The sequence below is a fragment of the Maniola hyperantus genome, chromosome 23 (assembly GCF_902806685.2).
Source record: "Maniola hyperantus chromosome 23, iAphHyp1.2, whole genome shotgun sequence".
Taxonomy (NCBI): domain Eukaryota; kingdom Metazoa; phylum Arthropoda; class Insecta; order Lepidoptera; family Nymphalidae; genus Maniola; species Maniola hyperantus.
In genome coordinates, this window is record NC_048558.1 from 5076072 (window position 1) to 5089652 (window position 13581).

Consider the following 13581-nt stretch of genomic DNA (forward strand, 5'->3'; position numbering starts at 1 on the left):
CTTTTGCCTTCTATTGGGTATTTGACTACATCAAAAATAAATTATTTCTATCTGAAATAGGGGGTCTTCCAAAATACGTAAAATCCACGATTAAACTAAAAAAGTACGTCATTATGATGTGACGTCACATTCCAGTATTTCATAGAATATCGCATACTAAGTGCGCGTTTTGACGTTTGATAAAAAGTTACTGATTTGACTAGTTATCAAATACCGTATTCTACCTTCCAACACTGATCTTGGGAAGGAGAATTGTGCAAAGTACTCTCAGCAAATGTCCAAAGAAAGCCAGCTACCTTTGCATGATGGTGAACATCTCTCTCTTTGTGGACCAAGTCCAGTACCTAAATAGCTATAATAAAATACTATATTTTATTGATTGAACAGTTTGGGGAAAAGGGAGTGAGGGAGTTAGTGGTTACTTATCTACAGTTTCCATCTTTTTTACTCATAATCTAAAATTTCTAACTACAAATGCACTGACCTAATTAAAAAATAATAATGTTTTGCAAGTGTATCACCACTTTAAAATTCTCTGTAAAATTGTATGAAATTAAAAAATAGAAATTGCAACAAAATAATAAATAAACTTAAAATAAATAATAAAATAAAAGTGTGCATGTGGTTTAAGTTTTAACAAGTGATTTATAGCTTAAAAATATTACTTAGTTTGCTGGTTTTTAAAACTTTAATTAAAAAAGCTAATTTAATAATCACTCCAGCCAATTTAAAAAAAATGCCCAAAAACCACAAGCAGCACTGCGACGCATACAACGGTTGACGTAAATAACTGACTGATTTGTTAAAGCCAATGTCTCAAATGTTTCTGTTAACGTGGTAATTGCGACAAGTAAATCACTAACCCATATGCGTATATCCATTGTACATCCGAAATAGTTTATTTTCATCAAGGCAAAAAGTACAAATTTTTATTTTTCGCAAATTCCATTTTTGTGATTTATTGATTGTTTTATTAAACAATATCTTCGGTATGCTTACAGCAACGCCAAATCGCATACCGAATCAGACGTTAGAAATATACATAGTTTATTGAATTCACATATATTCTTCTTCTTCTTTTTTCTTATGTAAATGTGCTTTTCAGACATTTGAAGAGATATTTCTAAGATCCAAAAAGTCCTGTTATAGCATACAATCGGGAACTCAATTGCCAAAAAAAATATTTCAGATTACTCTTAGAGTAGATTGTCGTCATATAAGTGCCGACAATAGGGTTAGACGAATAAAGATCCGTGTTTTAAGTGTTGCATTCCTGTTTCATTTAGAATCTCCTGGCTAGTTTAGGTAGGATAACATGTCAACCGTTGGTCACGCGCAATAAGAAGCCAAACTAAAACAAACCTATTTGTCAGTGCACTTGGTCTGCGCGAGGCGCTTGGCGTGGTTGTGCGGCGGCGGGAGCGGGTGGATACTAACGTTGGCGGGCGGCGCGGGCGTGGGCTCGTCGTCGTGCGGCGGGCGCGGCAGGCGGCGCCGCAGCCACGCGTGCCGCAGCGCTGCGGCCGGCGTCAGGCGCTTCTCCGGCTCCCACTCTAGACACCTGCCAAATGGGGACATGAAATCATTGTTCAAAATTTGACAAATGACCGGAGCACCAATTATTCACTCTGGAAAGCGACAAAGAATATGGACAAGTCACTAATGCATATTCCCCCAATTAAAAAAGAAAACAATGAGTGGGCGATAAATAACGACCAAAAGGCTAAACGATTTGCAGAACACTTAGAGAATATATTTCAGCCATACGAAGGAGAAGAAATTGATAAAGACTCTACTAGGGAAATCAAGGAAGATGTAGACATCAAACTAGTGACACCCAATGAAATATGTAGAGAAATAAAGCTCAAATTGGGTCCCAAGAAAGCTCCTGGATATGATTTAATTACGAGAGAAATTTTATTAAACCTTCCAAGGAAAGCCATAGTTAAGCTCACCACAATAATAAACGCTGCATTTAGGCTCAGGTACGTGCCTAATGTGTGGAAAGTGGCCGAGGTCATTATGATAGCTAAGCCAGGAAAACCACCTCATGAAGCAACATCATATAGGCCTATCTCTTTGTTGCCTATTATGTCAAAACTATTTGAAAAGCTCCTACTGAAGAGGATGAAACCAATATTAGAAAACAAAAACCTGATACCAGATCATCAGTTTGGATTCAGAGAGAAACATTCAACTATTGATCAAGTACATAGAATTGTTAACACCATAGAAAAAACAATTGAAGAAAAGAAAGTTTGTTCCACGGTATTTCTTGATATTGAAAAGGCTTTTGATAAAGTTTGGCATGAAGGTCTTATTCATAAAATTAGAAACGAGCTACCCAAATCATTCGCAGATATCCTGGAATCATACATAACAGATAGAGCATTTAGAGTAAGACAAGAAGATGCCTACTCTGAGCTTAAATGTATAAAAGCTGGAGTTCCGCAAGGGAGTGTTTTAGGGCCGGTCCTGTACCTATTATATACCTGCGATATTCCAGACCTTGAAAACAATACTATTGCCACTTTTGCTGATGATACTGCCATTATGGCCGTAGGAGGCACACATGAAGAGGCAGTGGGTAACGTACAAATAGCGCTAAATAAAGTCTATAAATGGACTAAAAAGTGGAGAATAAAGCTAAATGAATCAAAGTCAGTTCATATAGATTTCACAAATAAAACAAAAAAGTATCACGCTGTCTTCATAAACGACCAAAAAATCTCCTACGTGGATACAGCTAAATACCTTGGTATGACACTTGATGTGAAGTTGCGCTGGAAAGCTCATGTCAAGAAAAAAAGGAAAGAACTTGATATAAAGTATAAACAGATGTATTGGCTACTTGGTAGATATTCCTCGCTGTCAATACACAACAAGATTCTTTTGTACAGACAAGTCCTGATGCCCATTTGGACTTATGGCATACAGCTGTGGGGCTGTACCAAAAAAAGTAACATCCAAATCATCCAACGGTTCCAAAACAAAGTACTCAGGAATATTGTAAATGCACCCTGGTACATCAGAAATGATGATATTCATAGGGACCTTCAAATTGAATACGTCCATAAAGTTATCACCAAATCTGCCAAAGCCCACGACTATAGGCTTCACCACCACGTTAACGTTGAAGCAATCCAGCTGCTTGACGTAACGGAGACAGTGAGAAGACTAAAAAGGACCAAACCTTTTGAGTTAGTGTATAGTGATTAGTGATAGTGTACATAGTGTAAGCGCTGAAAGAACACGTGAACAAAGTGTCATATCTCAAATCAAGAAAGACTAAGATGCGTCAGTGGACAATTTCTTAGTATATAAGATAATTTATAAGTTTAGGTTAAAATAAAATTACTTATTAGTCATACATTAGGCTAGATCGTAATATAATTGAGTAGCTAATTGGCACTCAACAATAAGGAAAAAAATTGTATATCATATATCTGACCTGCACCCCTTTTTTGAAATGAAAATGAAAACCTTATATTAGTAATGTACGGGAGCGGTGTGCAGGCTCGACCGTACCAAAGGGGAGATCTCCCACCGAGCGGTTGGTTGTGCTCGGTAGCGCCAGCTGGGCCGACGGTTATGTCTTGAAACTTCTATATATAGTCCAGATTGCAGAAAACTCCGTTAGTGCGATTACCATCGGCGGTACATTTGTTCGGGACTACGTCATCGATTGAACAGCGCCATCTAGTTTCTATTGTGGTAACCGCCACATCACTCTCCTCCGAGATGAACGCGTAGTGTAAAGCAGTGAAGAGAGGTGGCGTTGTAGCGTGAAGGCGTGTGAAGGGCAATGGCTGCTAACCATCCAGAGAAGCGGTGGACCAGGACGCTTGTAGCTGGTGATGGAGTGCAGGGCCATTGTGCCCCGAAGCTGTGGCTACATCCGTCTTACAGGCCTCGATGTGCTTGCTGTTGCTGCTTGTAGACTTGGAGTTTGGAGGAGACGTCGGGCTTGCGGTGTGTGATCCAAAGGTGTTGCGATGTATGCGATCACCCTTGATCACGTATGCGCCAGTGCGGAGTGCGGCGGTGTGCGGTTTATCTTCGATGACGTCGGCTGTTGTAGTGTGCGACCATTCTTGATTTCGTCGGTTGTTGAGGTGTGCGACCATTCTTGATCACGTCGGGGTCACCAATGTACGGGAGCGGTGTGCAGGCTCGACCGTACCAAAGGGGAGATCTCCCACCGAGCGGTTGGTTGTGCTCGGTAGCGCCAGCTGGGCCGACGGTTATGTCTTGAAACTTCTATATATAGTCCAGATTGCAGAAAACTCCGTTAGTGCGATTACCATCGGCGGTACATTTGTTCGGGACTACGTCATCGATTGAACAGCGCCATCTAGTTTCTATTGTGGTAACCGCCACAGTAAAAATAAAAGAAAAAAATGGTAGGTACCTATATGCTCAAGACAGCCCACAGAATATGACCAGTAATTAGCACCATAATATTTTGGAATACAATGACAATAGGTTCCAAAAATAATCAGTTCCTTGAACCTTTATGATATACTCATAATTGTCATCCACCATTATTTTCAGCCGATGAAGAATTTGTCTAAATGTATAAAAGGAAAAGGTGACTGACTGATTGACTGATCTATCAACGCACAGCTCAAACTACAGGACGGATCGGGCTGAAATTTGGCATGCAGATAGCTATTATGATGTAGGCATCCGCTAAGAAAGAATTTTTGAAAATTCAACCCCTAAGGGGGTGACATAGGGGTTTGACATTTGTGTAGTCCACGCGGACGAAGTTGCGAGCATGAGCTAGTTTTTTTATAAATTCCTAGCATCCAGTGAGCAAAGTTGGTGATTGAAAAATAGTAACCGCAAGCCTATTGGCAACTTGAGATAATAGTACCTACCTATCGTCCGATAAACTTACCTTCTAATAAAATCGATGAAGTATTTGTCTTGGCAACCTTTGAGCGCTGTGACAAAACTTTTAGAACCCGGCAGACCACGAGGCTTGCCTCTTCTTGACATACCTGTAATGTAAACAAACGCCACGTTCACATATCAAAATAGCATAAAAAGGGCATCCTTCCTAGTTTCTTCTGTTAAGGTGCTACAGGCATAACGCTTAACTGAGTAGGTTCCTGCGGTAGTGGAGCGGTGCGAGAGGAGTGTGGTGAGGTGATGCGAGAGCTCAGTGATTCGTCAACTTGTGACAACTGTCACCCTTCCCGTACCGCCCCACTACCGCAGAAACCTACTCACTTATGCGCAGTACCTATAGTTTCTTCTAATAAAGTTAATATTAGGTATATTAAAAGTTTGGTGTACAAAATGCAATGATCATCATCATCATCGCCGGCCTATTTTTGAGCATGGATCTCCTCTCAAATGAGAAAGGTTTAAGTCCGAAGTCACCACGGCCCAAGTGCTGATTGGCAGACTTCACACTTTTGAGAACATAATATTATGGAGAGCTCCCAGAGGTGCAGGCTTCCTAACGATTTTTTCCTTCACCGGTTAAGCAAGTGATATCTATTTAATTGCTTTAAACGCTAAATCTTAAAAATTAGAGGTCATATCGACCCGGAATCGAAACCCCGACCCTCCGAATAGAATACCGACGTTTTCTAACCACTAGGCTGTCATCACGTAGGTAGATCTCTTTGATTTTCCGGGATAAAAAGTAGCGTATGTCCTTCTCCGAGATGCAAGTGCTCTCTGTACCAAATTTCGTCAAAATCGGTTGAACGAATGAGCCGTGAAAATCTAGCAGACAGACAGACACATATTCGAATTTATAATATGGATCTAAAAAGAAAATTTATTTAAGAATTAAGAAATCTATGATATTTATTTTCTTATAAAGATAACTTTTTTAACTTCTTAGGAAAACACATTTAATAGGAAAAAAGATTCAGATACGATCGATTAGGCAAACTCTACTAAACAAATGCACTAAGGAAATACAACACCAAATGTTTCATACAAGTTTATACGACTGTATCGGATTTATCAAAACGTTAGGTAAGCTTTGCTTCTTGGCGCTTGACCAAATAAATTCGACGTTTTTTACCGAGTGTAGCCTACAGGATATGTTTAACATAAATTCACTTCAGTACAAACAAAACGATGTACGGTATAAATATTTACATTTATTACAAAGTATCTTTTTAGTTAACGTATTGACCGTAAATAATTTGATCATCATCATCATCATGATTAACCCAGCCGGCTCACTACAGAGCACGGGTCCTCTCAGAGTGAGAAGGGTTTTGGCCATAGTCTACCACGCTGGCCATGTGCGGATTGGTAGACTTCACACCCCTTTGAGAACATTATGGAGAACTCTCAGGCATGCAGGTTTCCTTCACCGTTAAGCAAGTGATATTTAATTAATTAAAACGCACATAACTCCGAAAAGTTAGAGGTGCGTGTCCGGGATCGAACCCCCGACCTCCGATTAGAGGGCGGACGTCCTAACCACTAGGCTATCACAGCTAAATAATTTGATAAGGTACATGAATAATATTTGTATAAGGTTATTCAATTATTAAAAAAAATTAATTAATAATAATCTTTTTAATCAATATATCGTATAATTTTAGTATGATCAACCTTTAGTAATTACTCAACGCTGAAAGAATTTTTTCTTAGCATGTCATTTTATTTCAAAACGAAAGGTTAAAAATAATAGCCGGTCTCACTTAACATTTTTGCGTGAAATGAAAATGAATCGATTCGGGTGACCACTTTCTATGACATTCCCGATTTATATTACAATTATATTACAAAAAAAAAGAAATGGGGGCAATTGGAGTACGTCCAAGCAGCCGATCATTTACAAGGTGTTTTCCCACTATCGCCCACCACTTGTCTAGGTGCTTACGAAAATTAAGACTTCGTGTTGTTTCGGACTGGCTAAATAAAGGAGCGGTGACAGCCAAGTGGTTAAGACGCCCGCCTCCTAGTCGTGAGGGTCGGGGGCTCAATGCTTGGCACGCACCTGAACCTCTAAACTTTCGAAGTTATGTGCGTTTCAAGCACATAGCTTAGTGCTGTAAGACATTACTACTTGCCAAATCTCATGATTCTAGGTCAACGGCAAGTAACCTATAGGTTCGGATTTCCTTGACGGTTCTAGACAGACAACGAAGTGATCCAAGACCAAGGGAAGAAAAAGGGTTGTTTTTTCTCTGGAGATACGGAACCTTTCATTTCATTTAGGGTTTAGGGTATTAAACCCTAAACCCTAAATGATATGTCAGGGATCACAACACAAATATAAAACCGAGAAAACTTTTCAATACGTTAATAACTTATAAACACTTAGCCAAATTGTTCCTTTAATGGGTTAACCAAAAATAAACGCAATCAAAATCCGAATTCAATCAATAAAGTTCAAGTAGGCTATTCCCTGTTAACGCAATGTTCCGCAAAATGTAATCGAATCATAACCCCTTCATAACTACGCAATGGATGAATGTACTCTCCATTACGTGACGTGTTTGGGGCGACGACGGGAGCCCGAGTCAAGGGTGGGGGAGCAAAGGGTTGCCTATCAATAAGGTTATTACACCGGAACATGATTGAAAACGTCTTATCTATGAGGTCGACCAAATGTTCTAAATGTCGAAGTTTGAAGGATTCCTTTATCAAAAGTTTTTTGGAATTATAACAACATGTTAGTCTGTACTCCTCCTACTATTCATACTAATATTATAAATGCGAAAGTGTGTCTGTCTGTCTCTCTGCCTGCTAGCCTTTCACGGCCCATCCGTTCAACCGATTTTGACGACATTTGGTACAGATATAGTTTGCATCCCGGGGAAGGACATAGGTTACTTTTTATCCCGGAAAATCAAAGAGTTCCCACGGGATTTTTAAAAACCTAAATCCACGCGGACGAAGTCGCGGGCATCATCTAGTTATACTATAATATATTTTTAATTCGAATTTAAGTTTCTTATAAAAATTTAATACCGCCTTTCTTTCCCTTCTAGCGTACAAAGCTCAGGTCAAGACTCGGAAGTTAACACGACGAATCGCAAAAGAAAACATAGAAAAATAGGCGTTACGAAACCTCTTTCCCGTTGAGGTGACAATATATATTTTATTTTATTGAACCAACCAACAGAATTATACAAAAAAAAATTACATTATTCAAATTTTAGGTGCCAGGTCATTATACAATTCCAATTATAGGTGGCTACAGCAATTTAATTTTAATTTTATATGAATAAAATCGCATTGGAACAAATGTAGAAATAACTCAGTCGATAAACCCAAACCATTGTGTACGAAGAATCCTTTATCTCATTCTAATAGACTCACAAGCTTTTTGAACCTCAAGTAGAACTTCCAATTAATTAGGAAAATCCGGGAAAATCTAAAACAGAAGAACTACTACACAAGAAGTACTATCAAGACAACCCTTTACTCGAAATTTGTTCGAGTAACAAAACAAACAAGTATTTTCTTCCCGTCTGGACTGACTCATCGCACGTGCAGTGCAGACAAGTAGTGTCATTGTTTTTATTCACCGTGACGAAACTCGGCCAGTGTTCTTCAAAGTTATTTTCTAACAATGTCTAATATATGCACCCCATCTGCCAACTACCACAGCGACTACCTACTATGTGAAAAACTTGTAATACGACACTTGGGTACGACAATAGTAAACGATTGAGTAAATAATGAGGAGTAAATTAAATTAAATTAAATTATCTAATAAGCGGTAAAAGCCTGGTGGTCAAAACGTCAGCCTCCTAGTCGAGTGGTCCGGGATTCAAACCCGGGTATCAAGTCAAACCTCTAACTTTTCGAGTAATGTGCGACTCTTGCTTTTTAACGTTGGCGGAGAACCAGAGAATATGCCTGAGAGATCTCAAAGGTGTGTGAAGTCTGCCAATCCGCACTTGCCCAACGTGGTAAACTATGACCAAGCCAACATTCTGAGAGGAGACCAGTGAGCCGCCGATAGGTTGATAAAGAAATATTTTTTTTCTCCATAATAAGTCGCTTAGAACAGATTTCAAATACCATCTGAAAACTGATTTACATTTCAAATGAAAATCTCTACAAAATATAAAAGAATAGATAAGGCCAACCAAGCTAGGGCTAATACGGAATACCAATTCAGGTTCCATATAGGACGACGGCACACCATTCCATAAAGTACACCCACTCTGTGTGTAGTTTATGCAACAGGAACGCACAAAACACAGCAGAACTTGTAAACCCGGGATTTACGGATAGCATTATCTATCTAAGTACTGATAGATCCGTGTCTTATCAGGGTATCGCGACTCAAACTTTGAAATGGTAATAATATTCCCCCTCAACCGAGATTAGTCAACTATGCCGGAGATATTATAATATAGTAGCATAAGTCTGCGCGAAAATGATCATGACTAAGAGAGGGATTGCTTTTTTTAACCGACTTCGAAAAAGGTGGTGGTGAATTGATATTTAGGTACCAAGCAATGACTACTTACACTAAAAAAGCTTAAAATAAAATAAGTAAATAAAATAAACTAGAAATCAAAGCGTGAAGCTCGCCAGACTTCAACATACATAGGTACACGTGTAGAAACAAAAGTTATTTTTTACTTTGTAGTATTTTTGGAAGTCATTTTTATCAGTTAGTGTATCAAAATATTTATGACGATTCAAGGACCCTGAAATATAAGGATCAGGGGGTTTTCTGGGCTAAAGAAAAAGTGACAGTGAGGAAATAGAGAGTGAAGATGAAACGGCAATCCGACATGACCAGAGAGATATCAGGAGCAGAACCAACGGCTTTACTTGCTCTCCAAAGAAGGTCTAGTACGGTACGGCCAACTTCCCAACTCCAGGCTGCTACTGAGAATTTATTTTCAGAAGTCATCATCATCATCAAGAACAACCCATCGTCCGTCAGCCCAATACAGAACACGGGTCTCCTCTAAGAATGAGAAGAAGTGTAGATTGGCAGAATTTATTTTGCAATAACTTTTTGTTCCAACTCGGTACTCGAACCCGGCACCTCATGATCTGCAGCCGAAAAGCTATTCACAAGACGAACGAGGCAAACTTTCAAAAAGACAGCACTATTAAAAAAATCGTCAGATATTTCGTAGTGGCATCGGTATTTGTGAATCATTCTGTTGCGTTGCAACGACGATGACGTGAAAGGTCGGTCGAGGAATCTTCGGCGACACTTTCAGTATTAATAGAAATGACTCGGAATGAGGTGGTAATGCTTGAACTCTACGTTCTGTTATAGAGGCGGATTAGGGTTGACTCAGCGTTTAAATGAATGTAATGTAAAAGATGAAACGTGAGAAAGCACGGCCTGACACTTCCGCTGATCATTAATAAAAATTATTAATGTTATTTCGGTCTATGGACGTCCTGCGAATATTTTGATATAGCGTAATATTTCCGATGTCAAAGGCAGTCATTTTAGTTTCTTTTCTATTACACCAGTGTTTACCGTTTTAGTGTCGTAATCGGAAAGAAGTCATTCACGTAAAATATTGGTATTTATCCAATCGTTTCACCTAAAATCTCTGAGGTAATAACTCTGAGATTATGAATTAGATGATCTTGAAAATTAAAAAGAGCATGTTCACTTTATACTAATTTGAAATCACTTCACCAGTGAAAGAATTTCGGTCTATTGACGTCCTGCGAATATTTTGATATAGCGTAATATTTCCGATGTCAAAGGCAGTCATTTTAGTTTATTTTCTATTACACCAGTGTTTACCGTTTTAGTGTCGTAATCGGAAAGAAGTCATTCACGTAAAATATTGGGATTTATCCAATCTTTTCACCTAAAATCTCTGAGGTAATAACTCTGAGATTATGAATTAGATGATCTTGAAAATTAAAAAGAGCATGTTCACTTTATACTAATTTGGAATCACTTCACCAGTGAAAGAATCATAAGAACACTCACGATCAAGTCACCTTCCAAACAAAAAAAAACTGTTGCAGGATAGGCCTCTTCGTTCGAGTACATTCACTTCAACTCTAGGTGACCTTCTGCGACCAGCGACCAATAAAATCCAGAATAAACTGAGCTTACCGCTACTTAAGAGCGTCGTGCCGTCAGGAAGCATGGTAGCGGTGCAGTACCGCGGCAAGCCCTTGCTGCTGATGAAGTTCTTCGAGCGCTTGCCCTGCTCGATGAGCCTCTGCGGCGGCATGCCCAGGAGTTCGATTATACACGCCATTTGGTCCGCTTCGTCTTCGCCGGGGAGGAGGGGGAAACCTGGAAATGTTTGCAGGAGAAATTGTATAGCCGCGCTAATTAGAATGTTATAAGTTCATATGGATGACTATTGACTTTAACAAGAAATATTATTTTCATCATCATCATCATGATCAACTTATCTTTCACTACAGAGCACAGGTCTCCTCTCAGAGTGAGAAGGGTTTTGGCCATAGTCTACCACGCTGGCCATGTACGGATTGGTAGACTTCACACACCTTTGAGAACATTATGGAGAACTCTCACTCTCTCATGCAAAAAATCACGTCAATCCATTGCACCGTTGCGACGTAATTAAAGGACAAACCAACAAACCAATAAACCAACAAACCAACAAACCAACAAACAAACACACTTACGCATTTATAATAAGGGTACCACCTCTGATATCGATGTATACAGCTAGCGCGTCAGTCATATTGCAATTAATATCGAGCATCAGCAGGTCTAAATATTATATAAAAGGAAAAGGTGACTGACTGACTGGCTGATCTATCAACGCACAGCTCAAACTACTGAAATTTGGCATGCAGACGTAGACGTAGACATCGGCTACGAACGGATTTTTGAAAATCCAACCTCTAAGGAAGTTAACTAGGCGTTTGAAACTTGTGTATTTCATGTGGACGAAGTCGCGGGGATAAGGATAAGATAACGATAAAAAATTGAGCATGTATTTTATGTAAGAAACTTAGTCACCTGTGAGCAGTTCCGCGAGTATGCACCCCAGCGACCACATGTCGATGGGCATGCCGTACTTGGCGCCCATCATCACCTCGGGCGCGCGGTAGAACCTCGACTGGATGTACGTGTACACCCGCTGGTGCTCGTAGCACGAGCTGCCGAAGTCTATCACCTGGAAACAAACAAGAAACTCTTGTTACAAAAGTAAAAATGACAATGCAAATCACACACGGAACAAATACCTACTACTAAACCTCTGACTACTCGAGCAGTAAAATTAAGAGTGGTAATTAGAGAGAAAGCAGCTGGCCCAAGGCACCAAGGATCCCTACCTTTGTAACGTGGTGGAATGGTCACGGGTGAGGTGGCCACTCCGCCACGTTCATGTACAAGGGTCCTACTCTAACAATTGCCTACGGGAACCCTAGTAGGTGTCTCAATGAAACAGCGGTCGGAGCAAACGGTAGATTTATTCTTCATCCTAATTATATTTATATGAATCACTAAGCACTTATACATAGCTAACTACGGAACCGGACTTGCGTACCTGGGTTTGTGCGTGGCGGGTGCCACGTCACACCTTCATAGAAGATATGGTTGGAGCTTAGACTTAAACAGCGTGTAACAATAAGAGAGCGTTTCTACTTAGTGAAATCTAGCCAAAGCTGGAACACCAAGGGTATCTGCTTTTAAAGAAGAGATGTTTGGAGCTTAGACCAATTCTGTGCTTAGACCTATAACAGCATTTAACAGTCCAAGTATGAGCTTTACTTGGTGAGCCTTTGTCAAAGCTAGACAAGGTCACCAAGGGTATCTGCTTTTATAGAAGAAATGTACTGAGCTTAGATCTCTCTGCTTCAAAGCAGATTGTATCTGTCTCCAGAAATTCTAAATTATTTGCGAAAATTGATTTGTGTTTGTTAACCATCATAAAGATTCACGCATAAAAAATATACAGCTGAAAATTTATTAAGAATTTCTAGTTTTGAAGTTATTAACAACATGAATACGCAGAAAAGAAGGCAGAAATCAAAGGCAAATATAAATCATTGAAATGTTTTCGCTCTATCACCAACAGATTTGTGCAAAGACTTTCGAGAATTACAAAATATAAAGATTTATATCTACGTAAGGTACTTGTCTTACATACATTTATTTATGTAAACATATTAATTGTACATTAATCTGTACATTTTATAGTTGTTGAACCAGCTTGTTATTATTGCCACAATACTGAAAATGTCGCAATATTTGATCTAGATACGAGTCAACCTATCAACTATCAACATTTACGTAGGCACGTCTAAAGCTGGAGATAGATTTGTACTGTTTGTCTGTAACGTACCATTCGAGGCGATCTTGTTACAATACAGGCGACATTGACTTGTTACGTGTGTTTGTAATGTACACTTGAGCACTTGGCTCAAGTGTGCTCTATTTTACGACTTGCGCTTGCGACTTGCTCTCGCGACCTGCATTGACTTGAAATGTAACACTCAAACGGAATTCGCGAAAAAACTGACAATCGAGTGGAGCACATACATTACAAACTAACGTTACAAGACAGTCTTTGGTTTGAGTTACAAAAACTCGATACATTACACCAAAACCTTATTTTTTTTGATCTTTGATTAAGTGCGAAGATCTTAGAACTAACTAATAGT

The 13581-nt window shown here is 39.3% G+C and overlaps 1 protein-coding gene across 2 annotated transcripts in view; it reads right to left on the reverse strand.

Moving 5' to 3' along the window:
- Dyrk3 (Dual-specificity tyrosine phosphorylation-regulated kinase 3) overlaps window positions 1–13581 on the reverse strand; it is a 225037-nt gene that overhangs the window by 12620 nt on the left and 198836 nt on the right. The window contains exons 2-5 of one of the 2 annotated variants that reach the window (XR_011238102.1): window positions 11933–12089; window positions 11048–11233; window positions 4904–5006; window positions 1363–1561 (exon numbers count right to left, since the gene is read on the reverse strand). Coding sequence is in view for 1 of the 2 variants with exons in the window: in XM_069506590.1 (XP_069362691.1) it covers window positions 1438–1561; window positions 4904–5006; window positions 11048–11233; window positions 11933–12089 (570 nt within the window). In the remaining variant the exon portion in view is untranslated. The remainder of the gene's footprint in view (window positions 1–1362; window positions 1562–4903; window positions 5007–11047; window positions 11234–11932; window positions 12090–13581) is intronic. The other variant, XM_069506590.1, reaches the window with a different exon arrangement.